A 27641-nucleotide genomic window follows, 5' to 3' on the forward strand; every position below is an offset into this window, starting at 1 on the left:
GAGAGAAAGAGAGCGAGAGAGAGCGAGAAAGAGAGCGAGCGTGAGCGAGAGAGCGACGGCGTGAAGGTGCGTTTTGATGTTCGGCATCCACGAGAGCATCCACAGGAGTGGGAGTAGTATGAAAGAAGAGCCCATGGTGGCCGGCATGAACGCGGTTCGGACATGGATGCAAGGTGCCGGAGTGCTGGACGCCAACACAGCCGCCCAGAGGTGAGCCCGAGGCGGCCTGCCGCGAGACGGCAGGGGCGGGTGGGGAGCTCGCATCTGCGGCGTTTTGAGCTCCGCACGAGCCGGTACCACTTGGGGAAGCACGCGGTCCCAGAGGACGCAGTTGTTGGATAACCAGAACCACCGCTGGCTGGCTTTACGACTTTATGAGTTGATCCGCGTTACGCCCAGCAGGATTTAAACGGCGTGGCATTTCAGTATGAAAATGCAGCTCGCTTCCAGCAACTTTAGTTGTGCAAGCATGAAATGTCAACTTTTGCTTCGGAATTTTGTGGTGATGGAGTAGCCTGTCTTTTTTTTTTTTTTTTTTAGCGAACGCATAGAATAATTTAGCAGTGTTAAAATGAATTATTTGGGATTTGACTGAGGGTTAGAATCCATGTTTATTTTTTACTACAGGCCTTCTTAAAAATCAGCGCCTTTTAATCGAGCATATTTAATTCTGTTTAACCCTTATGGTTTCATAGCTCAACAATTTTAGTTTAAAAGTTACATCGTGATTTTTTTTTTTTATTAATTACACATCGTGTGACTTTCTTAAAGCAAGAATGCTCGTGGTTTCGAATTGACACGCGTTTCCTTGATATTAAATGAATTGGAACGGTGGCTCCCGGCGCTGATGTTGTGCCTGTCGTGTCCGCAGCGGAGTGGGTCTGGCCCGGGCACACTTCGAAAAGCAGCCCCCTTCCAACCTGCGCAAATCCAACTTCTTCCACTTTGTACTGGCTCTCTACGACCGACAGGGTCAGCCCGTGGAGATCGAGAGAACCACTTTCATTGATTTTGTGGAGAAGGAAAAGGTGAGTGCAAACATTTTAAGAGTTTACATTTATTTGAATGTTTATATAACCTACGTACGTATAACAAATATCTAAAGGTGGTTTAGATTTCACCGGGGATGCTTGAGTACTGTTAGCCGGCTTGTTTAATTCCCGAAAATAAAGTGCTGATCTGTCACAGCAGGGATTGTTACAACTCAATGCTCATGTGAGTTTTAACATTGAGGCTCACAAAGTTGAAAATCCAGAAAACCCCTTACATCTTACTTTTCATCATACAGAAATATTTTACTGCATATTTTGGTGCTGCCAAAAACCACATTTAATTAAGTAAAAACGAAACGAACGTCATTTTTCTTGAATGTAAATTTTATTATTGTTATTTAAGCTCTGTCTAAATTGAATGTTTAAATTGAAGTGATAATGCTGCTGGTTCAATTTTATTATATGCTTGTTTGTTTTTTTTCTTCATCCTAATGCCATTTAGTATACTGCGCGCCAACATTGATGCCATTAAAAATGTTATGGTGTGTCGTATTAACATTTGCGATTCTGCAATATTTTAAAATGATAATTTTAAAAAACAGCACGTCCGTGTAAAGTGAAAAAACGACTGAAAGAGTGATGGGACGTGATTTACAGTCTTTCTGTGTGTGTGTGCGTGTGTTTGCGTGAGCGTGTTTGTGCGCGCACGCGTGTGTGTATGGTTTCAATACAAAAGTCGTTAAATTAAACTGTTGCCCGTCGTGTCATACCAACGTGTTAATTCTTTTTTTGTGTGTGTATTTGTGTGTAGGAAACGACGGGAGAAAAGACCAACAATGGGATCCATTATAGACTTCAGCTCCTCTACAGTAACGGTAAGTTTCCTTTTCGGGATTTTGAAATACAACGAACGCAGAGTGAGAAGCCGCAAGAGCAAAAGCCGGCCAATATTTTAGGACATCCTAAAAAAGTAGAACCTAAATGATTATTTTGGAGAATTGCAAGAAATTGATTTAAAAAAAAGACCATTACTTGTATCTTAATTGTTTTTATTATCTTACTTTAACAATTATTATTATTAAGAGTACAACTGTTTTCAATAAAACAACACATTTTAATATCTTCCTGAATTTGAAAGCTTTTTTAAAATTTAAATTATGTTAAATTAAACAAATATGTATTCTTTTTGTCTACTAAAAGTTAGTAGTACATGCATGAAATTATTACACCGGGTTCTTTTCCACACTTGACAAGTATAAAAAAAAAAAAAGCATGGTAAAAGTTTAAACTCATCCAGCTTTTCTAAAATGCTCAAAAAAATTAAACGATGTGGTGTGGCTTTTCTTGGAATGTTAAATCAAAAACAATCCTTTCTGTCTCACAGGAATCAGGACAGAACAGGACTTATACGTGCGATTAATTGACTCCATGACCAAACAGGTAAGAATTTACATTTTACTATTCCGCCATAGATTTAAACTTTGCAGCAATTCCACACTTGTACTGGTCTTAATTATGGGCCCACCACTCCCCCCTCCCCACCCTGTGTCTGAGACCCTCAACTTCAGCACAGTCAGTGTGATAAACGACCTGTCTTACCTGTGGAATACATTTACAAAGGTCCAAGAACGTAGAGGACATGTGTCCTCCTATACTCTACGGCTGCTTCTACCTGCCAGTAACTGGAGTGTGGGATTTTATAAGCATCTGTGGGTACATGTGAGATGTATGCCTGTGTGTGCACCCAAGAAGTGCAGGAGTGTGTTAGCGTTGGGGAGAGACAGTGATGCATGCCAGCTCACTCTTAGAAGACCTTGACCCTCATTTCCTCAATGTGAAACAGAACAAACTATCCCAGAGAGTGTTATGGCCAATCACATAAAAACAAAAACCCACAGATAATGGCGCAAAAAGTGTGGGGATTCTTTGTTAAGAAGAATGAACAGACGGCAAATCGAACCTCTTTAAAAGTCACGTGCTATCATGTGACATTGGGTTTGAATGGAATTCACACAAAAGGAGAGGAATTAGAGTTTATTTTGACCTGATGTTAGCGTGTTTGTTATTTGCTGTGCATGTGTGTGTGTGTGCACGCGTGCGCATGTTGATCGTGGCCCTGGAGTGCATGTCGAGTGGGGTTGCAGGGGAGGCCAGACTAGAATTTTGGACGCTGTGCTATATGGAGCAGATGGTGCACTATACTCCAGTCTGGCAGCCCAACTGCTCACTGTACACCACACATAAACATACATGCACACACGCGTACACACACACACACACACACACACACACACACACACACACACACACACACACACACACACACACACACACAGGACAACGCAACGTACACGCAGAAATGCTTTCTTCCTTGTTCCCATGATCCAAACAAGTAAAAGCACACTAATATTTTTGTCTTCATAATTCTTGGATCACATGAACGAAAGAAGAACTAGTTAAGATAACTTTGTTGTTTTTGCTTTACTCCAGGCGATTATTTATGAAGGCCAGGATAAAAATCCAGAGATGTGTCGGGTTCTGCTGACCCACGAGATCATGTGCAGGTAAGATTGAGTCTTATTTCAGTCCTTTTTATTTATTTTTTTCTACATTGAAGGTGTCACCTGGAGTAAAGGGAGAGCTAAGATATAAAGAGCTAAATTACTATAGAAATCTTATCATTTTCTTCAAAGTGGGTTGGGAAGATGGGCCCTGGCCTATTTCTGTTGGAAGGGGTGTGAGACTGTGTGTGTGCATATCCTTCTCATGTTCAGCTAATTAGGACAAGGAAAAGCTCATTACTCAAACCCATCCTCCTTAGTGTGCGTAACACATGCTGTTTGCATCGTCCTGACAGTGAGTTATCTGCCGACGAGGACACGCTCGGACTGCGCGTTAAATACACACGCACACTCAAACATGCTCGGTGTACAGTATCAATGAAGGTATCACACGGCCGATGACCATCTAAAAATACATGTCAACTTACAAGTCGAACTAAATGGCCTGTGGCACTTCCTGGTTATCACACAAGGCAATTTAGACCACTTGTTTTCTTATGCTGCAGGAAACGGCCTGAGATCAGAAATCTGATCTGGCTCTGCAAGCCTCCTGTCCTGGGGGACGCAAGAAACTAGGGGGAGGGTCAATCCCCCTCCCTCCCTCTCTCACTCTTTTGTGTATTTCACCGCCTCCCGTCATACACCACTAAAGCAGATGCTCACATGTAGTCAGATACAGGTACACACAGACACGCGTGTACGCCGGCGCGCTGCAGAGCAGGCGAGGCAAGAAAAGGGAGATGTGATGTATTTTTTAAAGGTGAAAAGAGATGGGCGGGATGACAACACACCGTTACATTGTGCTGCAGTCAAGTCATTGGAAAAGGGACCCGTCACATCAGTATGCAACCCCCTTTTACCCAGCATGCACTACTCCCCAGGTCCGGTGGGACCACTCTGTGACCCACTTCTGAGGCAGAGGAAGAGCGAGGCGGGATAGAGGGAGGGGACGAGCTCCGAGGAGGAAAAATAGAGAACACAAGATGTCTGCTTGTGTGATGTCTGACAGAAATGGAGCTAACCTGAGTCTCCGATTGTGATTTAACTTGAGCTCATCATCTAGCCAGACTCAAACTCACTGCTCTTACTCCAAACTGTGGTCAAAACCACCCTGTTGATCCCACCTGTACATACTAAGCCCGGTCTTACCTTACCTTACCTTACCTTACCTTACCTTACTTTACCTTACCTTACCGTACCGTACCTTACCTTACCTTACCTTACCGTACCTTACCTTACCTTACCTTACCTTACCTTACCTTACCTTACCTTACCTGGGCTTGACAAGCACAGCCATCTCACTCCTCTTCCCATTCCAAGACGTCACGTATCACTGTCGCGACACCTTCTTCCCTTTTTAGTGGCTAACTCCCCCTCTTGTCACCCACCAGTCGATGCTGCGATAAGAAGAGTTGCGGAAACCGGAACGAGACCCCATCAGACCCGGTCATCATCGACAGGTAGGCAAAGACTGACCTAGAGATTATCTGGAGAAAATGCCCCTACGACTGACACGTGTGCTTGGTCAGAGAGGGGTAGGAACACCCAGTTGTTGACATTTCAGCAGCCATAATCATCTCTGTAAGCAAAATGTGCAAAGCAGCAGTAAATACTATTGCAGCAATTTGTGCGTGTCTCTGTGTGTGTGTGGGGGGGGCGCCTTCATGTGTGGTCACGCACAATGGTGGGGTGGTTAGTTTGATGACTTAGCTGATGAGCAGTTAGAGTTACAACTCAAGTCTGATGTGTGGATTGCGTGCGTATTGCTGGATAAATCCTGACCGACCCAACGTGCTTTGTTGTTTTTAGCCCACACTCTTTGCACTTTTTTCTTAGAGTGTGCGCCGCTGATCCTCCTGTCATCATAAACTACTGATGAGTAATGCATCAGTTGGGCTGATTTACACTTAGTCAAGGAGGAAAGAAAAAAAAGGAAAAGCCCTGCTTGTAGATTTACAGTCTGGCCTCTGTTGTGTGGCACTCTTGGTCACAGTGATTATTCTTGTAGATTGGCGTTGAATCATTATTGCTTTAAGAATAGAAAAATTCACGCAGTTTGTATTTTCTGATCTGCAATCTGGCCAGGTTAAAAAAAAAAAAACGTATTTGCTACTTGGGTTTTTATGTTGAGATGACACGTACAAGCATATGTGTGTGTGTTAATAAGGCAGTGACCTGTGCTATCTGATGAACACAGCTGTCCTGTTCTCACTGCCGCTCCGTCAAAAGCTACTCTTTTACCTGTGTATGTATGTGCGTGCGTGCGCGTATGTGCGTGTGTGTGCCACCCTGGTTCCGCTCCAGTGAAGCGGAAGGCCTCACCTCAGTGCTCCCTGAGACAGCTGCACCCCAACCGCACGGCTTTAGACAACACGCCTGCCCGTCACTCTTTGCCCCAACCATTTTGGTTTGCGTGCGTCCGTACTTGTTGAATTTCTCATCAGCAGAACCGGGCGCCAAGTGAGTTTGGGGCAGTCGCAGCTAGCAAAAGAGGCGGCGGCACCGCCTTTAACGCGCCGAGCGTGCTGCGGTCGCTTCGTGGCGTTGCTCCCCTGACACTTAATGGCTCAGGTGCGCAAGGCCACATTAAGCACCAACAAATTAGAGCAGGCGCAGGGAAAACAACGGCCAGATCTCCTCCGCTTTCCTCTCTGATTCTTCCTGGATAGGAAATTAGGTCAGGTGAGAAGAGTATGATTTGGGGGATGGGGATGATCGCTCCAACTGACGATGGACGGGGAATAAGCGGAGGCAAGTTTACGTGTTTGCTCATTTAGCATCGATATCGTCTTGGCAGTTGTAATAATCAGGGAATCATAAACAAACAAACAAACCACTGTGATGCCAGCGCTGAGTGAATTAACATGAACCCCCCTCCTTCAAATTCATAAAGAAATGCCATCAGCAGCCCCTCTCCACCCTTGAAGTTATTTAGTTCGTTAAATAAGGGCTCGTTAGCCCGCTGCTGTTTTGCAGAGATGATTAGATTTTACAGCCCTAATTAGCCAGGCTAGCTCAAACTCTTCTGGAAGAGTAATGGGTCTTATTGCCTAATTAGCGCTCTCTCGTTAAGATTGGGGAAACAGGCCATGGCAGCAAAACCGCAGGAATGAGGAAAAATAAAGGCAACTAATGAGAAACGTATTCGATTGTTAGGAGAACAAATCCGTACAGTGTGCAGCTCACTGTGTTCTCACGAGAAGACACCCTCTTGTTCACCACACAATTTGTTTGGACGTTCAAGCGTCTGCAAGCACGTGCGTGATCCTGACTTGAATTATGAAGCGTATCTGTTGAGAAGTTGGAGATGTCTTCAATATGCACTGGTGTCACTTTGGATTAGTTGAAGTGTCCTGTTTGTTTTAGCTTGAAGGGGGCTTTCCTATTTGGGGGAATTCAGCCGTTTACCTTGGCAATTGCGTGTCGGGGGAAGAAGGTGAGATGCTCCTGTGCACCTCTCTATGTCTTCCCCAGGGAAACATGTAGTCCACTTTAGCCTCTTACAGAAACAGGATAATATGAGGGGGAGCCCTTAACCCCTTCACCTCCACTTTCAGCTCTCCTCATCACTCCTGCTTAGCATGGGGTTAATCGTATGCAGACGCTGCCAGCCACTCCGTGCTTTGCCTGGATGGGCCTCGTCTCCCTCTCACCCATGGAAACCTTTGCTAGCTCTTTGCATAGCTTCTGTCAATCCGTTTCCTGCGCTTTCAGAATAACTTGGATTGCCGACTAATCTGTTCTCTGGCGCCAAATGTGGCCGCCGGTCCGCGCGTCCTCTCTCTCCTCGTGCCACCTGTGTCCCGTGGCCTTTTCTCGCCTGTCCGGCTTCCGTAGGCTTTCCCCCAGGCATGCATCCCATCGCTTCTGTGGCCTGAGATAAGGATCCATGGGACACCCCCGTATATTTGCTGACCCCCACCCCGGTCCTGGCCGTTGCAGCGGCTGTATTTTGGAGTGTGTGTTATGAGGTTGCTGTGTTTACATGCACAGGCGATGTTATTTCAGGTTAATTGCTGTTTTCAAGTGTGTGCTCACGGGTGTTTGTGTTTGCGCACACTCCTGCAGCCCGCTGTTGATGTGGCCCATTTCCTTGCATGCGCGTCCGTGCTTGTGTATCGGCGTCGATGTTGGTTGTTTCCCCGCAAGTGTGTGCGGTGATAGAGGCCATTTCCTGGCGAGTGTGTGTGTGTCTTGAGTGAAGAATGTCGGGCAGGAAGTGCTCCTCCCGGGGAGGATGATGTCATGGCGGTTTCCTGTTCTGCTATTGGAGCCGAGTGGCTATCTTGCGCCAGATTTTTGATTGCCTCTTTGCCGCTTCGGCACTTGGACTCCCTTGGCGACATGTGTGCGAAGGAGCCAATACTCTTGGGAGTCGGCCATGTTTGGAAAATGTTGTTTTGCAAGCTGGTGCATTCTGCCGCTTGTTTGTCACTCTCCTGCTAATTGTCTGTCTTTAGTGGGGAACCCCCTCATTGTTTTGGGTGTTGTGTTTGGATGCACTTCCTGGGGTGAGAGTTCATGTGTTGCCTCGGCTGAGCTAACGTGCGCTAGTGAATAATGTATTTCATTGACTTTATGTCAGCTCCGCCAGCCCCCCAAGCCGAGCCCACCCATGTTTAATTCATCCGTCTCATTTGTGTGTCCGCGCGCTCGTGTTTTTGTGAGCGCACACACTTGCGAATTTGTGTCATTTAGAGGCCCAGTCTGCACCTGTCCAGCCATTAGCCCGCTTCTAATTTGCATTTGATGCTAATGTGGTTTACTGGCAGTGCCTTCCATTGCTGTGGCTTAGTTTCACTTTCATACGCATGGCTGTGTCAGCCAGAAGGTGAAAACATACTTATTGTACATACGGCTGTCGTACCCTCTGCATCTCACCTCTGTGTTTTCTTATTTTATGTTTTTACTCCATTTGCCCCTTTAGAATGCCGCGTAAAAGCAGTTTTGTGCAAAACAGTCACGTGACCTCGCTTTGCTGCACTTTTGAAGAAATCTCCACATTTTTCAGCTATTTTTGGACTTGACTTTGGCTGGCAGGAGGCCTTCCATTGTACTTTTTGGAAGTCCGGGGTCAAATCCAGTAGACATTTGGCGGGTTGGCTTCAAGCTACTTGAAGTTGTGCAGGTCATGAGGCCAAAGAGGCTGACTTACTGCCTCATCGATATGCAAAAGTCCCCTCCTTCAGGTGCTGGCTGCTCTTATAAGAACCCAAATATATGTATCCACGGAGCTCGCACTCACGCTCAGATAAACTCATTCCCAAATATGTATGGAGACAAGAACCCACTGCCATGATTATAAACACACACACATACACAAATACGTTTTGACCTGCAGTTGCCTGCATCTGTTTGGCTGTGTTCTTTCTTCCCTGCAGTGGTTTCTCCCCCTCAGGGTTGGAAGAAAGCGCGGCCCCAGGGGACGGACGGCTGGGATGATTGACAGCAGAGAGTTTGGAGGTCGAGGAGCCTCTAAAACAGGGCTGCCTCTTTTTTCTCTCACCGCACCACTGTAACCCCCAACAACTGCTGCGCTTTCACTTGCGAAGGGGGGGAAAAAAAACACAGCATTCATGTGTTGGTTAAGTTTTCCAAATATGAAACATCAATTTCAAGTGCTGCTTTGGGGCAAGGAAACAATGGGGGGTTCATTTTAAATTCTTAACTGTGCGTGTTAGACATAAGAATGTGTGTGTATTTCTGTATTGTGTTTTAATTCAGCCCCCAATAACTGAGATGCTATCACACTCTGTAGGTTGTAAAACTAATGCCCTACAGCTGAACGCAGGTAACAAACACTTTATTAGCCCCCGTAAAAAGCAATTTACAAATGCCATAACACCCAAAATGGCTCGTAAGTAGCTGACTTTTCTGCCCAAACTGCTTCGTCATTATTGTTTACTTTCCCTCCTTGACCTGGCCCTCTCCTTGGTCTTCCCCTCTGCCTTGGTGCCAATGTTTGTTCTGTCCCGGAATGACAGGGTTTGGCCGGCCAGAGCTGCTCCAAATGAGTAGCGTCCTACTTCTCTGAAAGACATTTTTGGTGCGGAAATTGCAGGCCGGGGAGATAGAGATAGAAGGGGAGGTAAATAGAATAAGGATATATTTACTGTACAATAGGCCTTGTACGTGTGTATGTGTGTGTCTATTTGACTGTGCGGTGCTGCAAGTGATGAAAGAGTAACATTTTCCAGGACTTAGTCCATGCCCTAGAAGATGCGCTCAATTTGCTTTTCAAATGAGGCGTGAAGAGCACAAGCGTGTGCCTCTCTGTGTGATGGTATATTTGTCTGTGCATGTGTGTGTGTGTGGCAGAAGCAAGGCTTTGTTTTCTCACTGCTGATGCCTGTGGACAGTCAGAGCGAAGCTTAAGTGCGCTCTCATGGCCAATGTGTTACACGGCTGTCTGTTTGTGCCTGTAATAGAAAGGACTCAGTCGCAGTGTGTCATTGAGCTACATGTGCTCGCTGAACCTAGACACACACACACACACACACAAGCACGCACATGCACACATGCACATGCACGCATGAACGCACACACACACACACACACACCCTGATCTCAGGCCCAACGACGCATTGTTTACTCCTGCTAAGTGAGAACGCAGACAGTGCGCCTCATGCCAGCTCGATACCCCCCAAGCTGGCGTCTCACTTCCTCCTAGCCCGTCTCCATTCCAGCCCTCATCTAGGACGGCTACCTCAGCGGCGTAGCCCAGGATGTAAGTCCAGGTGTCCAGGATGAGTGCTCTGTTAACCCGCTGCGCCCAAACGCAATGTATAGTCTGTTGATTGTTTTTCATCAATCTGTTCAGGAAGAATGGATCACTGGCCAGGCGATCTATGCGTGGCTCTCAGTTTCACACGCCACAATGGAAGGAAGACCTGCACAGCAATGGGGGGCGTGGGGGTAGGAGTGGGGAGTGGAGAGGTGGGGGGGCTTACAGTGCCGTGGAAAAGTGTTTGCTCTCTTTTCAAATTCTTATTGTTTTTTTTTTGTATAATTTCCCCACTCTAGTGTTTAAGAATCAGATAATCAAATAATGTAAGAGCTGATTTTATTCATTAAGGGGAAAAAAATATTCCAAGGTACTTGATGCTGTGTGAAAAAGTAAGTAAGTCTTCTAAACCAAACCAAATAACTGTTTGGGCCTCCCACAGCAGCAACATGTGAAATCAAGCTTTGTCTATAAACAGTACAGCTAGGAATCACCCTCTAAATCCTTATACTGTATTTGTGTTAACGAATGACTTCAAAATTTTATTTTTCCCAAATAAAGTCGTCATACTAAGAAATGTAAACCCAATTCGAACAAAGTGTTAAAAATGGTGCTCAAAGTGTTTTACTTAGCCTCACATTCACTTAGTGAAAACTTACATGCAGTATATACCGTACCATTGTCAAATGTTAAACCCGGGTTTCGTTTTTGCACCAGTTGGTGCTGTAAGTAAGTCATCATTGACTGGGACCATCGTTTCTTGCTAGCTACCTGGATAGGGAGACGCTTCATTGGGACTAACTCCCTGCGTTTGTTGCCGTGACTGACTGAGACTGTTGAGAGAGGCGTTGATACACGGCTTTATTAACTGTCATTTAATGCTTATTGACTAGCTGACGATTGCTGGTTCAAATTCCAAACCATTAATTAAAGTGGGAAACTAGTTAATGAAATAAGAATAAGGAAAGGCCAGACATTTTTTCAATGCACTGTATATGTAGCGCAATAATTTGCATAGGGCACTGCAACTACTAAAGAATACAAGCGAGATCTTTTTGAAGATAAAAGATTTGTCATGTCTATTCTCCTTAAGAAAACATCATTATCTCCAGCTTGGCTTGAGTTTTAAGACATTGAGCTTGACTAATTTAAGCTGCAACGTTAAGGTACAAACCAATTCTTCAAGAGAACATAATTAAAACCTAAAGCAGGCACGTCAGCAAGCAGACAATTATGGTCAGCAGCAGCATTCATCAAAGGAATGTATATATTCCTTCTCCCCAAAGATATTCTTTATTTTTTATTTATTTTGCATTAATCATTGACAAACAAGACCTAGCGCATGTCACTGTTTCACTTCAGAAAGCCGAGCTCGATTTTAAAGGCCTTTGTTTGTGTTTATGTAACTGATGGGGGAGACAAAATAAGGCGTAGGCAATCGACAGACACTTTGTTGTTTTACACCGCCTCAGCCCTTTAGCGTCTGTACTTGTTTGTTTGTTGGCTGAGCGGCTTGACCTCGCTGAGAGGAGCGTTCGCTCCTCCTTGTGTTTGCCTTGCCGACTGCCACCCGTGCGTTTCTCTACTTTCTTTCGCTCTCTGCCCTTTTGACTGTTTTTCTTTGGTCCTCCCACTCATAACTCCAGTTTTTTTTGTTTTTTTTGGTTAATCACACATGGAGTCTTCCCGCTTTTGAACACTCTTACTCGAGACTTTGTCGATTCCTGCGTGTGACGCGGGGGTGAGTCACGCTAATTATCCCAGTTATTGGCTTCTCCTGCATAGGGGGCTAGATTTACATGAGGTGACATTCAGTTCAAACACAGAGACCTTCGCTGCCTTTTTTTGGGAAAACAATTAACAGTGCAGCGCTCTCTTGTATCCTCTTTTGCTCCTGATGCATGCGCCACTCCCTCGCTGTCTTCCTCTGGCTATTGTCTTCACTAATACAGAAGCTTGCAGGCAAAGAAGCGAGCATGTTTGCAAGCAGGCACATTTACAAAGAATTATGGGCCTTGTAAAAATACACAGAGTCGGGCCCTATTATTCTGTCAATGCCGAGAGAGAAACGGACACGCTCGCGCACTCGTGCAACTCACACTACTGTCCAATAAAAAGCATGCATCTCCAAATTTTCCGCCATGGATTTTTTTTTTTCTATTTTTAGACAGACAAAGTTCTGCGTTTTCCAGCAGGGTCCTTCTACGATATCAGAGCATATCTGAAACATGATTTGGAAGGTCATAGAGGGTATAAAACCAAGTTACACCACCACATTTTAAGGGGTTAGTTTTCAAACCACACCACCGGCGTCCTTTTCCAATTTTGGGAATGTTTCAAATGAATACAAAACTCACAAACTTGAAAACAGATGTTTTTTGGAAGAGAGTGAGGAATATAATGCAACTTATGCATTGCCAAAATCCTTATTTTCAGTCCAGGTCACGTGAGCTATTATTTCTCAAAGCCCAAATACTTTCTGGTTGACAAATACTGTACAAATACATGTTTCCATGCAATGGATGATTGACTATGGCATATTGTGATTTGTCAACCAACGTTCTAATCCTTTATTAATTTCTAGTCTTGGCAACAGCATTCAGACAACATTTTTGAGAGAAAATAAATAAATCCCCAACATTTGAAAAAATTAAATGTGGCCTGTACACTATTGATTTTTTTCTCAGTATTGGAGTTTATATGAAGAAATTGGGGAAAAAGTTGTGATCAAACTGGCATTGCCAGAAGTTCCGATTACTTCAGTTTTCACTGATGTCATCCCAGTCTTATATATATTTGGCATATTTAGGCAATATCTGGGGGTTGCTGTGATACGGGTGAATAGTTTTCATCAGCTTTTGCTACAAAGTTGCATGTGAATTTCTATTTTGCTATCTAGTTCTAAAAAGTTTTTAGGTGCTTTCCTATCTTGCTTCCCCTTCCCATTAGTGAAATTCAGTACTTCATTGAGTGTGTTCTGCTGCAAGTTATTACTCGCCCTGTAATTGGCAGTTATTCAGGGGTGAATGTAAAGAGAGGTTCATGGGAGTCTTATTTGTACAAGACAAGATCCTGCACCGGGTTCCTGCTTCTGACCTCGGATAATCCACGGCCTTACAAGAGGGGTTGTGCAGCTTCCCCATTCAAACACAGAGACAAAGTTGCAAGCGCTGCCGTTAATGAAGCGCGTCTCTCTTCTGTCATGACGCCTCTGTTAGTGTGACAAGATGTTTACACGAACAATCACGGTGGTGCCACTGATGCGGGCGGGGATGAAAGGGAGACGAAAGAGGAGGAAAGAAGTGGAGGCAGGGACGTGATGGCGAGTGTCGCCTTCTTTCTGTTTGACAGGAGGACAGTTATAACAGTAGCCCACTGAGCGCGCAGACGGAGACATGGTGAGGATTCAACAGCCAGACAGGCACACAGAGGGAGAGATGTACCTGTAGGAAAATGCTCTGATGCTCTCCTTTTTCTTTTTTTTGGTCCTCTCTTAGGACCTGTCAGGTCTAAATACCATAAGACATTATTTTATACACTGAAAGAAGAGGAGAAGACAACCAGTATTCCTTTTGCTTGCGAAGAGAATTACGTAGAAGGCCCAGTTACAGTCCTCCACCAATTCTGGACTCCTCTTCCGCTATCTCCTCTTTTTATTTTGGGTTGCCCTGGTTACAAGAGGTGTTGCTACACTAAAGAGAGGGGAGATTGTGGCTGTAGCAACGCTGATTTAGCCAACTAAAGGGTGTTGTGTGGTGCGAGGCCTTGGCCGATATGTGACCCCAGCAATGCAGAGTCAGTCCTTAGTTGGTTGGCAGTCTCGACCTAGGTTGCGATCTTCAAACGTGCTGGGTGCTGTGTCCCTGTAAAACAACGCTCTAGACTTTCTTGCTAAGTATCACACAATAATAATAATGAGTAAATAATCAGATACCTCTCGTGCATACACTCCAACAAACGTTAAGTTGAAGTGAGATAACTTGCATGAAGTCTACTGAAACAAACATTGAGTAAATATGGGATAACTTAAAAACTGTCCCGGTCAACAACAATTTATGAATAGAAACTACAAGGTACAAAAGAGAAAGAACTTCTCTTAAACTAAACAAAGAACAAAGGTGTTCTGTTCATAACTAGTGAGGGCCTCTCACAGATAAGAAAAGGAAGGGAGTCTAAGAACTCCCCAGAGCTAGACAGATATGTTGGCTTGAGCGAACATATCAGGCCTCCGGTTCAGGCCGACCAGCGCTTCTGCAAAAACAATTATTCCAACAGGACCTCACTTTGGAATCCAAAGGAAAACAATTAGATGCGCCCACTTCCCCCCTTGCAGTCCTGCAGTGTTGATTACAAATGAGCAAACCTGGCATTTATCACATTACTACAAACATTTATTAAAGCCGGTTCCCCTCTATTGCTGCAGAGATAACAGTGGGTAATTGCAGAGACTGGCTCTATTAGTTAAGTATGCCTAATGTCACTGCCTCCGAGCATTAATGGACGCCATAGTATTATGTTTCTGCTCTCATTACCACCCCACACCCCCTCAAACTCACACACACACATGCACACACACACACACACACACACACCTCCTCGTGCATTGACCCTGCAGCAGGAGTCTGTGCCACTCTAATGAGAAATGGAAAACACTACTCCACATGCTCCAAGACATGCACACACACACACACACATGAACAAATGGACACACTCTCGGCGGGAACCATTATAAGGGGACTGAAAGGTACAACAGTATAATCACACACGCCGTGGGAAACAATTGTGGCCTTATCAGAGTGATCGTATTATAAAAGTTTAATAAACATCAAACGGCCTAATGGTGAATTAGCCTGCATTTGCCCTTTGTTGCGCTAAACTATAATTAGTGATTCAACAAAGACAAACAAATGTTTTCAGCCACAGTTTTCCAAACACAACACATTTGTGTATTTTATTTATTATCTTCCTGGCTAGGAATTAAAAGGAAAATTGTGGTTTGGTGATGATTTGTCAAGTTTTCTTGGAGACACATATGTCGCCAGCGTTGTCACTGGGAGAAATAAACACGCACAAACACTGAAGCACTGCCCGAACGGTTTGGCTCATGCCCCAGTGTGCTTTTCTAAGTGCCACTTGAGATGTGTATGGAGAGAGGAGGATGAGTGCTTGCGACGGTGGAGGAGGCGGAGGAAAGACAAAAAGACACAGGAAGTGATGGTACTGAATGACATGGAATCAGTTAGTCGAGGGGTGGTGCCTCCCCCCCCCCCCTCCTCACCCACACCCATCCCTCAACTAAAAGCTTGTGTGTCCCCCTTTTATTTGTCTGAGAGCATTTCCATGTATGGGGTAATTGACGTTAAATCGATGACAATTTGTAATTCACAATCACAAGGACCTATCACTTTTTTATGGAGCCTCCACCCTTGCTCATCAATATTACATCAGGACCCTGACGCTCATGGTGAGGGAGCAGGGCGCTTGGAAAATGGCTGAGGGGAGAGAATATGGCTTTCGGCCACTGTGTGTGTCTATGTGTGTGTGTCCGAGTGTGGGGGGTGGACGAGGGCATCTGCTGAGGTTGTAGAAAATGTCGCTTCCAGCATACACAAATGTGCAAACGCGTACCTGACCACATGTGCCCTGCATATATGTGTGTGTGTGTGTGTGTGTGTGTGTGTGTGTGTGTGTGTGTGTGTGTGTGTGTGTGTGTGTGTGTGTGTGTGTGTGTGTGTGTGTGTGTGTGTGTGTGTGTGTGTGTGTGTGTGAGTTGTGCCTTTGTGATGTGTTTATGTGTGTGGGCCTGCCAGCTGAGTGACAGCCTAGTATTGATCTGTGGGAGGCCCCGTGTCATTAGACCCAGTATGGACCAGCAGGCACACGTGGAGGTCAAGGCACAGAGTTTGTGCATGTGAGTGCGTGCGTGCATGTGTGGAGGAGGAGGAATGGGGACCAAGTGTTCAGTAGTGACAGGCTCAAGCATCTGAAAGAAAATCAATCGTGTCATAAGAGGAAGGTTTCCTCCAGCCTTCTTCTCCCCCTTTCGTCTTCTATCCGCATTTTATTCTCATTCTTTTCAGATGGGAGAATCTCTGCAGGCACTTCACTTTACAGTTTTACCTCCCTCTTCTTTTCTAACTGCTGCCCTTTTTGTTTTTGTTTGGTTAAAAAAAAAAGTACTTCCCTGCCAAAGATGCGCACACACACACACACACACACACACACACACACACACACACACACACACACACACACACACACACACACACACAGACACACACACACGGTTGGGCTCCCGGGTTAGAAGAAAGGTTGCATATGTGATGTGTGGATCAATCTGTGAGGTTATCCTGGCAAAGGCAGCCATTAGTGACAGAACTGATCCTGGATCATCCCTCATTAACTTAAAGGGCAGTGATGCTGTTTGTCCAGATAAAAAAAAAAGACCCCAAATGACGCCAATTAAGTGAGAGGAATCGACAGCACAAGTTGCTTTGTTTATCCAAAGTTTCAATCCAAAAGTAGCTGATTAGACTTTTGTTTTATTGTGAATCCAAGCTGTCCTTCAGTTATTTATTATGAAGGATGAATACGCACACACTCACATACACTTGCACACAAACACACATGCACGCAGGGCAAGCATCCACCTGTTCTCTTCTCTCGCCTGAGGGCACTAGTATGGTGGATAACAGTTTGAGGGAGCCGCCTGCAAAACACTAATCAGACCTAACGCTGCCTAATTAGCACAGAGTCCACTGATTGGCTTACAGCAATAATTAACACAGGTGAGAATAATTAGCTCCCCATAGACCTGTGTGTGCGTGTGTGTGTGTGTGTGTGTGTGTGTGTGTGTGTGTGTGTGTGTGTGTGTGTGTGTGTGTGTGTGTGTGTGTGTGTGTGTGTGTGTGTGTGTGCCTACGCATGTGTGTGAGTGGGTAAGATGTTATTATGCAGCCTTGGTCCCCAGTGAGACTTAGCAGGCAGAGAGAAGAATCAAAGTCATTACAGAAACCAGGCCAACCTGTGTTAGGTGCTCCGCTTTCCCACACCCCGAGAATTAGCCACAGCCAAATCCACCTGCCGTGCGCATGTCCCCCCTTCGCCTTTCTTGCTTACTTTGTCGGTTTTCTGCCTCCTCCGGTTCTCTTAAGCCCCCCCTCCGTCAGTGATGACTGAAGGTGCGTTTGAGGAATTTCACCGCGAGGTGAACCTGCTAAGATGAGATGAAACACAAGCATGGGGCATCTTTCTATCATATTCTGTCTCGCTGCTGGTGTGCTTCTCGCTTTCATTCCGCTCCCAGCCACTTCCTCTCCTTGTATTAAAAAAAATAAAAACTCTTTACAGTGGCGATATAGCCTTCAAGCTGTACTCATCCTTTCTATAAAACTACACAAGACATTACTTACCTGCTGGCTGTATATAGGAGGCCCAGCCACCATGAGAGAGAACTTAGCAGATAATGAGAAAGACAGAGATGGACAGACCAAGGAAAGAAATGGGGAGAGTGTTTTTGCAGAAAGTCTGGCCGTCGTTCATCAGTCTGTGTAGCAGCATGGTGTCTTCCTATTTTTACCAAAGTGCTGCTTCTTTGATCAAACCAACATCACACAGCGGAAGACGTGCGCGCAGACAACAAGAAGTTTCTCTTTTTTTTAATCGAAGCACAATTGACGGCTTGTCACTTTTAGCTCCAAGGCACCGACGTTGTAGAGTAGTTAGAGATGTATCTCAGAAGGAGATGGTGGAAAGTAACACACACACACGCACGCACACACACACACATATGCACACACACCTTCAAGAGCTTGGCGTGCTAAATAAATAACAAGCGACGATGTAAATTGGTGTTTTCCTGGAGTGTGTGGTTGCTTCTGGGATGTATTTTTCATGTCAAAACATTTTACAGTGGTTTAGGAGTGCATGGTTAATAAATGTAACCCTGCCCCCAGCATCCCCGGAACCATATGCATAAATACACACACCCATGCAGGGTGATAGTCAATGACCAAAGATCTACTGCCCGCATCAATGTGTATATATACATGTATATATATATATATATATATATATACTCTATATATATATATATATATATATATATATATATATATATACACACACTGTTTTAGAGTAGTATATATATATATATTCATTTGTCATTTATCATTTGTCTGATCATTTCTGCCTTATGAACGTTTAATCGTTTAATAACATGCAGGGTTTTGGAACGCAAGAGGAAGCCGGAGTTCCCAAAAGTAAAATACAAAACAGAAACAAACTGTGGGCCAGATGTGATAATTTGTTTACTCTGCTGCAGATAGCTAAATGGGTGGATATGGTTAGGTGGATGGATGGATGGATGGATGGATGGATGGATGGATGGATGGATGAAAACAATCTCGTTATGAGTAATTCATGGTTCAACGCTATTGAGAGCACTACAACTTCTCTTAGAATTCCTGAATGCTCTTATAGGATGATCTTATCGTTGCCGTTTGATAAAAGCGAATGGGGACTGGGGCTGCTTGTCACGCGACATGAGTTTTCATCGACTGGAGCGTCTGTTATCGCGCTTTTGTCGCAATTTGAAGACGTTTGTGCCGGGGTTGCCAAATCCTTTTTCTGCCGACTTGTTTACAGTGTGTTTTGCAAGCGACGTTTTATTCTGAAGTCTTAGAAGAGAAAACCTTTTGTTGGACCCAGAATAATCGCATTCACAAAAATGTTCATGAAGCAAAGATTCGCTAGGTTCCGTTCACCTTTGTCCAAATTATGAACGAGTTCATGAACTTTCATTCTTTGAACGCATTCAGATACAACACTGTAATCACCATATGTCCAAAAAAAAAACATATATCAACAAAAGTCTGTTAGCTTAAAGCTAACATGTAGACGTTATTTTCATAGACAGGTGCATGTGCACTCAGCATGAAAATTGGTGTATCTTAATTTTTGGGCTTGACCAATTCTAGTTTAACACGTTTGGGAATTTGGCAGATCGGTTGTCTGAGTTGTTGCGCAAGTGGTGTCATGTGATTTTTGTGAATTTGATCAAGGCGCAGGTAGGCGCCACTGACGTGTGGTGGATGTCATTCATAAATATAACAACAGTGTGATTTGAACCTTTTGAATCATTGTAAAAATTAATTCATGGAATACATAATAATATTAGTCGGAATCACGCCCACAATGGCGCACACACCCATTTCTAACTGCACCCGAAAATACCAACTAAAAGAAAACTCCACTCACGCACACAGTTAGACCGCACTTTACACTAGACTTGAGTTGGGCGGGAAAATAGGGCCCGTAATGTGAAACACCACATACGGGCTAACTGCTGGAAAGTTTTTTTTTCTTCTTTTTGCTAAATCGGTACTGCCCAGCATGTTCCATCACAATTTGAATCTGAGAGACTATTTACATGGCGTGCACTGCACTGCTGTTTTGGTTAGCCTTGGAGTTGAGCAGTTCTGCCATGCTAAGCAGTTAACTCTGCTGGGGTTTTTTTTTGTGACCATCTTTCCAAAATAGGCACCTACAACCCAAAAAGATTGTCAGTATCTGACAGTGGTTACACACTATACTTTGAGATGTTTGCATGAGCGGAATGGATGTACTGACGAGCACCTTAAAGCCGTATAAGAGCTGTTAAAGTGGTGTTTATAAGAGGCATTTGCATAGGGTTCATTGCTCATTCTGCCTGCTGCCTCCTTCAAAACACACACATATACACACACACACACACACACACACACACACACACACACACACACACAGCCCACTTTTCCCTCTTGAATACTTTGCACATGCCTTCCTGACTAAAGAAAAATGAAAGAAGCTTGATTGAGGCAAAACAAGGAAGGTTGTTTTTTTTTCATATTTCCTGTTTCAATAATTAATATGCATGAGTTTTATGGCCGCTTAAGATGCGATCAATTATTCATTAACAGCATGTTAATTGCATCCACAGTCGTGAATATTTAACCAAACGCTAAATCAATGGGGTCGAATGAGCAGCAATATGGACATTTTATAAGCTTTGCTGAAATTAGGTTAGGCTTTAATGAAATCCACGGACAACAGATTGTGAAGAAATAAAAAAAATAATGAAAAAGGAAATTGAAGGAACTTGAGGGGAAGAAGCTTCTGTTTCCAAAGAAGATACGACCAATAAATGCAAGGTTGTATCAGTCTTTGACTCTTTGCTTTTTCTTTGGTGCTGTCTTTTTATTCTCATCTCTTCCCATTTTAAATGGAGATGTAATCTCTTCATCTCTGTCCGGTGCAGCCGGCCTTTTTTTTTTTTTAACTCAAAGACTCCAGACTCCTTTGTCCTGGATCTGCGTGTGGACTTTGTATGCATAAGTGTGTGTGTGTCTGTGAGTGTGTGTGTGTGTGTGTGTGTGTGTGTGGATGTGTGTGCGTGACAGTGGCGTCTGGACGGTGACATTTCTCTGCTTGGATAACCATCGAGCCCCCTGTCCCCCAGTCCGTCCAGCCATGACGCAGGGTAATGTCACCTGTCAGTCTCGAACTCCCACTTACAACCGCTGTCTGGCACCCGCTCATTTCCCCCCCACCCAAAACCACTGGAACACCCTCTCACCCTGACCCGCCACCTAACCCCATAGACAAAGCCTTCGTGCCTCCATCCTATTACTTTTGTCTTCCTCTGTAGTAGCTTATATGACTTCATATCCGCCTGCTCTTTTCGCTGCCGTTTGTGGAAATGGCAGCCTCGCCTCCTATTATACCCTCTTACATTTGCCCCGGGGCCTTCAGAAGAGTTCTCGTGAATGGCAAAGTCGGGGGTGGGAAGTAAACTTTTTACTTGAACTCCGGTGTGTCGGGCGCCTGTTTCCAATTACTTTCTCGGCACAGGCGGGGTGGAGGTTTATGCGTTATATGGGGATGTAATTGACTATAACTGCCCTCTTAACATTAACCAGGTGTAGTTGCTGAGTGTGTGAGATTAGGCCCGGGGTCTTGGCCTGTTGGAGTGTGTCTTGCCTGTCTGTGTGTGTTGTTATTGATGTATTTATACTGTGCCTCTGCCCGTGGACCAATAAATACGGCATTTCTGCAACGTCGGTGTGCTTCGGGTGTCCTATTGTGCCTGCCTGTGTGTGGAGGGAGGGAGGGAAAGTAATGGAAGCGGGCTTCAGATTCAAACCGCTTCAAGGGGGTGCCTGACTTTACAAGGACAAAGTCAAAATGGGCCCTTTCACAGGACTGACACACTGATTTGTATGTATGGTGCTGTGCAGCCTGCGGGGCACAAGTCCAGGGGCTGTCGCAGATGCAGGCAGCGGTCCACGGGCAGGGGTGATGGTGGAGGTGAACCGAGGCAGTGAGAGTGTGGGAAGGGACTGTGGTGCGGCATGGAAAAGCCAGCCTCAACCGACTGTCAATCAAGCGCCGGCCGCAGCCTGTCACTCTTGGATAGAGCTCGTCCGGTGGGGACGGGAACTCCCTGGGACCCCAAAAGGAAAAAGGAGGAGGTGACTGCCTGTCTGTCTCAGCGACTTGATTTGATATTTGATAGCCGGCATGTGGCATTTGAATGCAAATCTATTTTGATCGTCTCACTGTCTGATAGGGTTAAGAGGAACCTATTGGGGATGTGCATGCATGTATGCATGTGTGTCAAGGGGACTTTCTGGGCAGCCACACGCACACACAGAAAATGGGAAATTATTCAGATGCATTATATTACTCGCCGGTTCAATCGCATCAGGCACTTTTTGCTCTGAAAGCAATATGACGGCAGCTCGCTCATAAAACATAAAACAATAACTTAGAGGCTACAAATATGTTTAGTGTGGTGATCTTTGACTCGATGCGGGTAAAGTTGGATAGCGGCCACCCTGCAAAAATGATACATCACGCATACATATTTGGTTTGTGTGTTTAGATGCACAAACCTGCGTCGAGTAATTATTTTTCACGCTTTGCGGGCTCTTTTTAAAAGCAAGCATGCCAAGTAGCTAGACAGACAGATAGATAGACGGACGGATAAAGCCGATAGTATTGCTGTATGGAAATGTGAGCCTCATTTCCCTCCCAATTAGAGCAGTGATTTCTGAAATGCCATAATACCCATTAATTAGCCGGCTGCTATTTTCTCAGTGATTTGACTAATTAGTCTGCGAGGCGCTACACAATCCGGACCATTATTATTGGGTTGAAGCCATGCAAATACGCTCACTCGTGTTCGAGTCGCCGCGCAAATACTCGTGCGCGCACATTGGTGTAGTATAGCACTTGCAACAATTGCCCGTAGTTGAGTGACCCTATTTTAAGTGACACCATTACACGCTTCAACACCCATCGCACAGCATGAGAAGGTTAATGGTGAAGAAGGGGTTGGTTATGAACAGTTAGAAACTGGTCGCCCTCTTTATTCTCCTCATAACATCTTAATATATGTGATGTACTAATGAAAGTGAGCAAACAGCCGCACTGGCCTGTGCCCTCCTCCGGGAAACCTTTAAACACCTTGTAATGACTCTGCGAGTGTGTGTGCTGTGCCCCCTCCCTCCCCCTTGTGTGACAGTCCATCAGGCGCTCCCTTTGGACAGACAGGCCACTGACACAGCGCCGTGAGGCCCCGAAACCTTTTCAATCACTCCCCCACTTTTCCCCCTCTGTCAGGTGCCAGATTGATCTGTTGTTGCTCCATGGGCGTAAAGCAGTGAAACAAAAAAAAAACTTAAAAAAGGGGTGCAAGGGGGATCTCCATGTATGACAAGCACCATTTTAAATTTATTAATCATTGTCATCAATAATGCACCCGCAGCCCCTGCACTGTGCAGCTTGTGTGTTTGAGTGTGCATGTATGAGCTCACCCTCCTCGCCGCTCCGTGAACTTCATAAGTGTCCCATCACCACTTTAATCAAATTACTCCTGAACCAAAATTGACAGTTTTCATTAATTATAAAGGATTATTCTAATTGCGATTCAAATTTATTCATTTAGAACAGACGGCATTCAGTAATGTTTCAGCAAATTTGCATATTAAATGGAGAGGGGATTCCATTAGCTATGCTAATATATGCATGATTCCTTATTTTGTGATTGGTGGGCCATATGTAGCAAGCTGGGGGAGTGCAGGTGAGGAATCTAGAAGGAGCTGTAATATGTTTGATAAACACAGAGGGACGCAAGGCCAAAACACCCGCACACACACGCACGCACGCGCGCACGCACACACACACACACACACGCACACACACACGTACACACAGGTCACAGTGAATCTAGGCTCAGCATCAGTCTGTCTTTGCATTTCCCACTCTCTTTTCATAGTCCACCCTCAAGACCCGTTGGAAGAGCAACTTTTCACCTGAGAACAAACTAATTAAGTTTGAGATTCCTGATCCTACTGCATTTAGAAACAATAACCTTGAGCCCATGTGCACTCGCAGTCATGGTTATGATTTAATACACTGCTTAAATGGAACAAAAAGAAAGAACTTTTGCAAGCGCTACATTCATCCCCACAATGTATGGAGCCGGTCCCGAGTTGACACGATGCTCTTTATCAAGCTATATTTAGTCGATGCATTATGCATTGAGTTTAACGTGTACTTAAATCAACACCATTCAATATGAATACACTCTTCACCCAAGTTAGAGGAGGGAACATTAAGGTTGAATGAGCGGTGAGCTTCGCGGGCGGGCACAAATTCGCGCTCACACACGGTCACACACACCTCGGGGCTGTCTGGTGGCGTCCACCCAAGCTGATGACAGGGCCATTATTCACCGGTCAGTCCCACGAGTGCAGCGTTTGGGTTGGACGGGGCGGTCGAGCGTCGCCGCTTGGCAGGACGGCGCTGAGGTGAAAAGGACCAGGACCCTTCATTACTCTACTGATCCAGAGGCCGGCTGCTCCCTCTCGCTCGCTCTGTGTCTGCCTCCGTGTGTCCTGGGCCTGGCGCGCTCCGTCGCTGTCTTCATCAGATTAATGGGCCAGGCCCGACAGAGGAAGTGTTTCAATCAGCACCGCCTGCCAAGCTTGTCCATCACTCAGACAGCCACTTATTCCTCATGGCATATGAAAGCACACACTCTTCCATGTTTGATGTTTATTTGGCTGTCTTTAACCCCTCAATGTGCCACCGAGTAAAACCCGGGTCACCGCAAGCGATGTTCCCTCGCTACAAGTTATTGAACCCGGCACCGACAAGCTGGACACGTTTCACCGCCTGTCTTTCAGAGTTCTTTCAGTTGAATTTTGAATGATCCTTTTCAGATGAAATGGATGAAACACAATTTGTTAAGTGTCTCTGGGACTTCTGTCCCCAAGCTAGGACTGCAACTTCGACTCAAAGGAAGGCCACCGACTACCGCTCCCAAGTGGGGCTTCTCCCGGAGCGGCGACGGCACTGTGCCGATTCCTCTGACCCACCGTCTCCCTCCTCCAGGGTCCATTTGTTCTGAGAAATATTTAACGACGGGGCAAATTCGGCTGACATGACATGCATGCACAGACATGGCGGGAGATACGGCGGAGCGGGAGGATGGGGCGACCAAGCTGGGAATGAATTTTTCAGCATAGTGAGATGTTCTATTTGAATAAATCATGACACTTAAGATAGACATGAGGGCAATATAGAGGTGCACAACACTGCTTTGAGGGAGGATCTATCTATCTATCTATCTATCTATCTATCTATCTATCTATCTATCTATCTATCTATCTATCTATCTATCTATCTATCTATCTATCTATCTATCTATCTATCTATCTATCTATCTATCTATCTATCTATCTATCTATCTATCTATCTATCTATCTATCTATCTATCTATCTATCTATCTATCTATCTATCTATCTAAACATGGGCCTCAATCTAAACTGGGCCACTGCAGTTGTGTTAGTGTCCGAGGCCCCGGGCCAGACCCAGAGACAGACCTGGTTCTGGATTATTAATGTCCCTCCTGTGGAGCCAGGGACCCTCCCCCACCCAGTGGCCCCCTACACCCCTGGGGTCAGCCTCCGTGGCTCCTGGTGCAAGGCTCCCCTCATAAATCTCCCTAAATTAGTGCGCGTGTGTGTTTATGTGTGTGTGCGCGCTTCCAGCCTTAAATATGTACTGCAGGAAGGCAGACAGGTCACCAGGAAAACAAGGCAGGCAGGCAGGCAGGCTCACGGTTGAAGTGTCAGTGATGCATGGCGGAAGGAGGGAAGTGGAGAGTTGCAGAGCCAAGAATGAATACGAGAAATGACACACAAGAGGAGGGAAAGAAAATGCGGAGAACAGAGGATGGACATTCTGTATGACACTTTCCTTCCCCCCGATCTGGCGCTACATTGTACTTACAAATATTTACACTTAATTTGAAGCGCCCATGACTTCATTAGGATGGATTTCCTGAACAAATCGTATCACTTAATTGGCGGAATGGAGGATGTCCCATTCCTCTACCTGCCTAGATTAGTTCAACATGTCCCACGGTGGTTAACAGGCGCGGGGAAGTGCTGTTGTGTCACTTAGTTAACCTTGGAGATAAATGGCTCCCCTCTGGAGCACACTGAATTACACACCTCATGAAGCATATTAGGGGCCTGATACAGAGCTTTTCTTGTGGAGATGATGTGTTTGGCAGAAATGGATGGAGGGAGGCGGAGAAGGCTGAGTTATGGCATCACTATTCTTACAGTGTGTGTCAGCTTTGTAGGAAAACTGACAGCGCAGAGAGTGTGAGAGAGAGAGAGAGAGAGAGAGAGAGAGAGAGAGAGAGAGAGAGAGAGAGAGAGAGAGAGAGAGAGAGAGAGAGAGAGAGAGAGAGAGAGAGAAATGAAGAAATGTGACAAAGACGTGCAACACAATGAGAACAAGGGAGAAGATGAATCAAGTGGAACTACTGAGGTAGATAAAACCGCAACGTTGTAAAGTTCCCCCCCTCGTGTTAAATTTGACAAGGAAGTATACTGTTCTCCTCATTTGTGACTAATGTAGGAAAATTATTAGAGAATTTAACACAATGGTCCCTTTGAGGCTTGCTCGCTGTTGGCTAATCACATAGACATTCTCTAGCTCTACCAGAGTAATAATATTTAGATGCTATAGGGATTACTTAAAAGTTGTGTTATAATTGCTTTCCTTGTTTTGTTTTTATGGGCAGCGGGTGATTTTGTGTTTAATTGCTCCGGAGTGACAAATAATGCCAGCTCATGATGAAAGTGTGAGATCATTAAATGACTACAGCAGTACACTTCCACTGCGTGCGTAATTCACCCGTTTGCGCTGCTACGCATTTTTGCCATGTGCCGTCAAGAGGCCGAGCAGTAATTTACACAAATTCACTTCCACAGCCATTTCTGGATTTGGGAGTTGAAGGGGAGGAAGGGGGGTAATTATTGGAGACTACAATGGGTTTATTTCATTTAATCCAGCCCGTGAAGCAATTTGCAGAGGTAATATTTGTAGCTGTGCAGTCTGTGCTGTTAAAACAGCGTGAAAGCTGCAAGAGTGTGAAGCACAAACACAAGGTATTTGGAGGAAAAACAAGCATCACAGGGGCCACAATTAGGTGCAGATGCAAAAATCTGCGTAGAGAATGTATGGTAACAGTGTTCATTTTAAGGCTTTTCAAACCGTACTAGGCCTGAAAATTTAGAATAGGATTATGTAAACAAAAATTTCAAACACTGCTCAGTTCTGCACAGTCCAATTCACCCCACTGGAAAATACACTCATGAAAGTACAGATTTTTGTGTAAACCCCAAAGCTGAACATAATTAAATTTCTTTCCAATAGGAAATAATCATAACCTTTGTTTAATGCTCCAGTGGAAGTAGTTTTAAAGTGACATTTTAACATTATGTATCAGCCAAGTGTAAAAAGAACTTGACACTGCAGTAAAATTCCAAAACAATTGAGCCCTCTTTAGATTGCTCGACAATTAGTCAGTCCATAAAAGCTCTTGTCTAGAGTTTGTAATTTATTTTCTCTTGGCATCCCCTTGCCAAGTCTTCAAAAAGTGCAAGAAAGAGCTAAACAGTTTTTTGCTTAACTTGAATCGTATTGCATCCGACTTGATTATGCAGGTGTCTTTTGTACTTTTGTGTTCATTGTACTTGCGCAACCCAGCAACAACAACTCATGTTTTGATTTTTTGTTCCTTTTGTTAAATCCACACAGGGGAGAAGATCAACAATAATGTTTTGAGGATGAAAATGTGATGAAGTAAAAGTTCAAATAATAGGCTATCATAAGCATTCTGTCCATATTTACTGGTCATCTGTCAAGCAGATTATTCACAAATCCTTGCAGTAATCTCTTTGCTATTTCCTATCAACATGCATTGCCCCTTTACCCCCCCTCGTCCACACCCACCCACT

General features: G+C 44.8%; 1 protein-coding gene across 8 annotated transcripts in view; it reads left to right on the forward strand.

The window, feature by feature from the left end:
* Positions 1-27641, forward strand: part of ebf1a (EBF transcription factor 1a) — a 59970-nt gene that overhangs the window by 387 nt on the left and 31942 nt on the right. For 7 of the 8 annotated variants that reach the window (XM_037260951.1, XM_037260948.1, XM_037260947.1 and 4 more), the window contains exons 1-6: positions 1-210; positions 872-1028; positions 1804-1867; positions 2377-2432; positions 3483-3556; positions 4945-5013. The exon at positions 1-210 is cut by the window's left edge. In XM_037260951.1, coding sequence (XP_037116846.1) covers positions 77-210; positions 872-1028; positions 1804-1867; positions 2377-2432; positions 3483-3556; positions 4945-5013 — 554 coding nt within the window. In that variant the 5' untranslated portion in view covers positions 1-76. The remainder of the gene's footprint in view (positions 211-871; positions 1029-1803; positions 1868-2376; positions 2433-3482; positions 3557-4944; positions 5014-27641) is intronic. The other variant, XM_037260953.1, reaches the window with a different exon arrangement.

Source organism: Syngnathus acus, chromosome 10 (genome assembly GCF_901709675.1).
Source record: "Syngnathus acus chromosome 10, fSynAcu1.2, whole genome shotgun sequence".
NCBI lineage: Eukaryota > Metazoa > Chordata > Actinopteri > Syngnathiformes > Syngnathidae > Syngnathus > Syngnathus acus.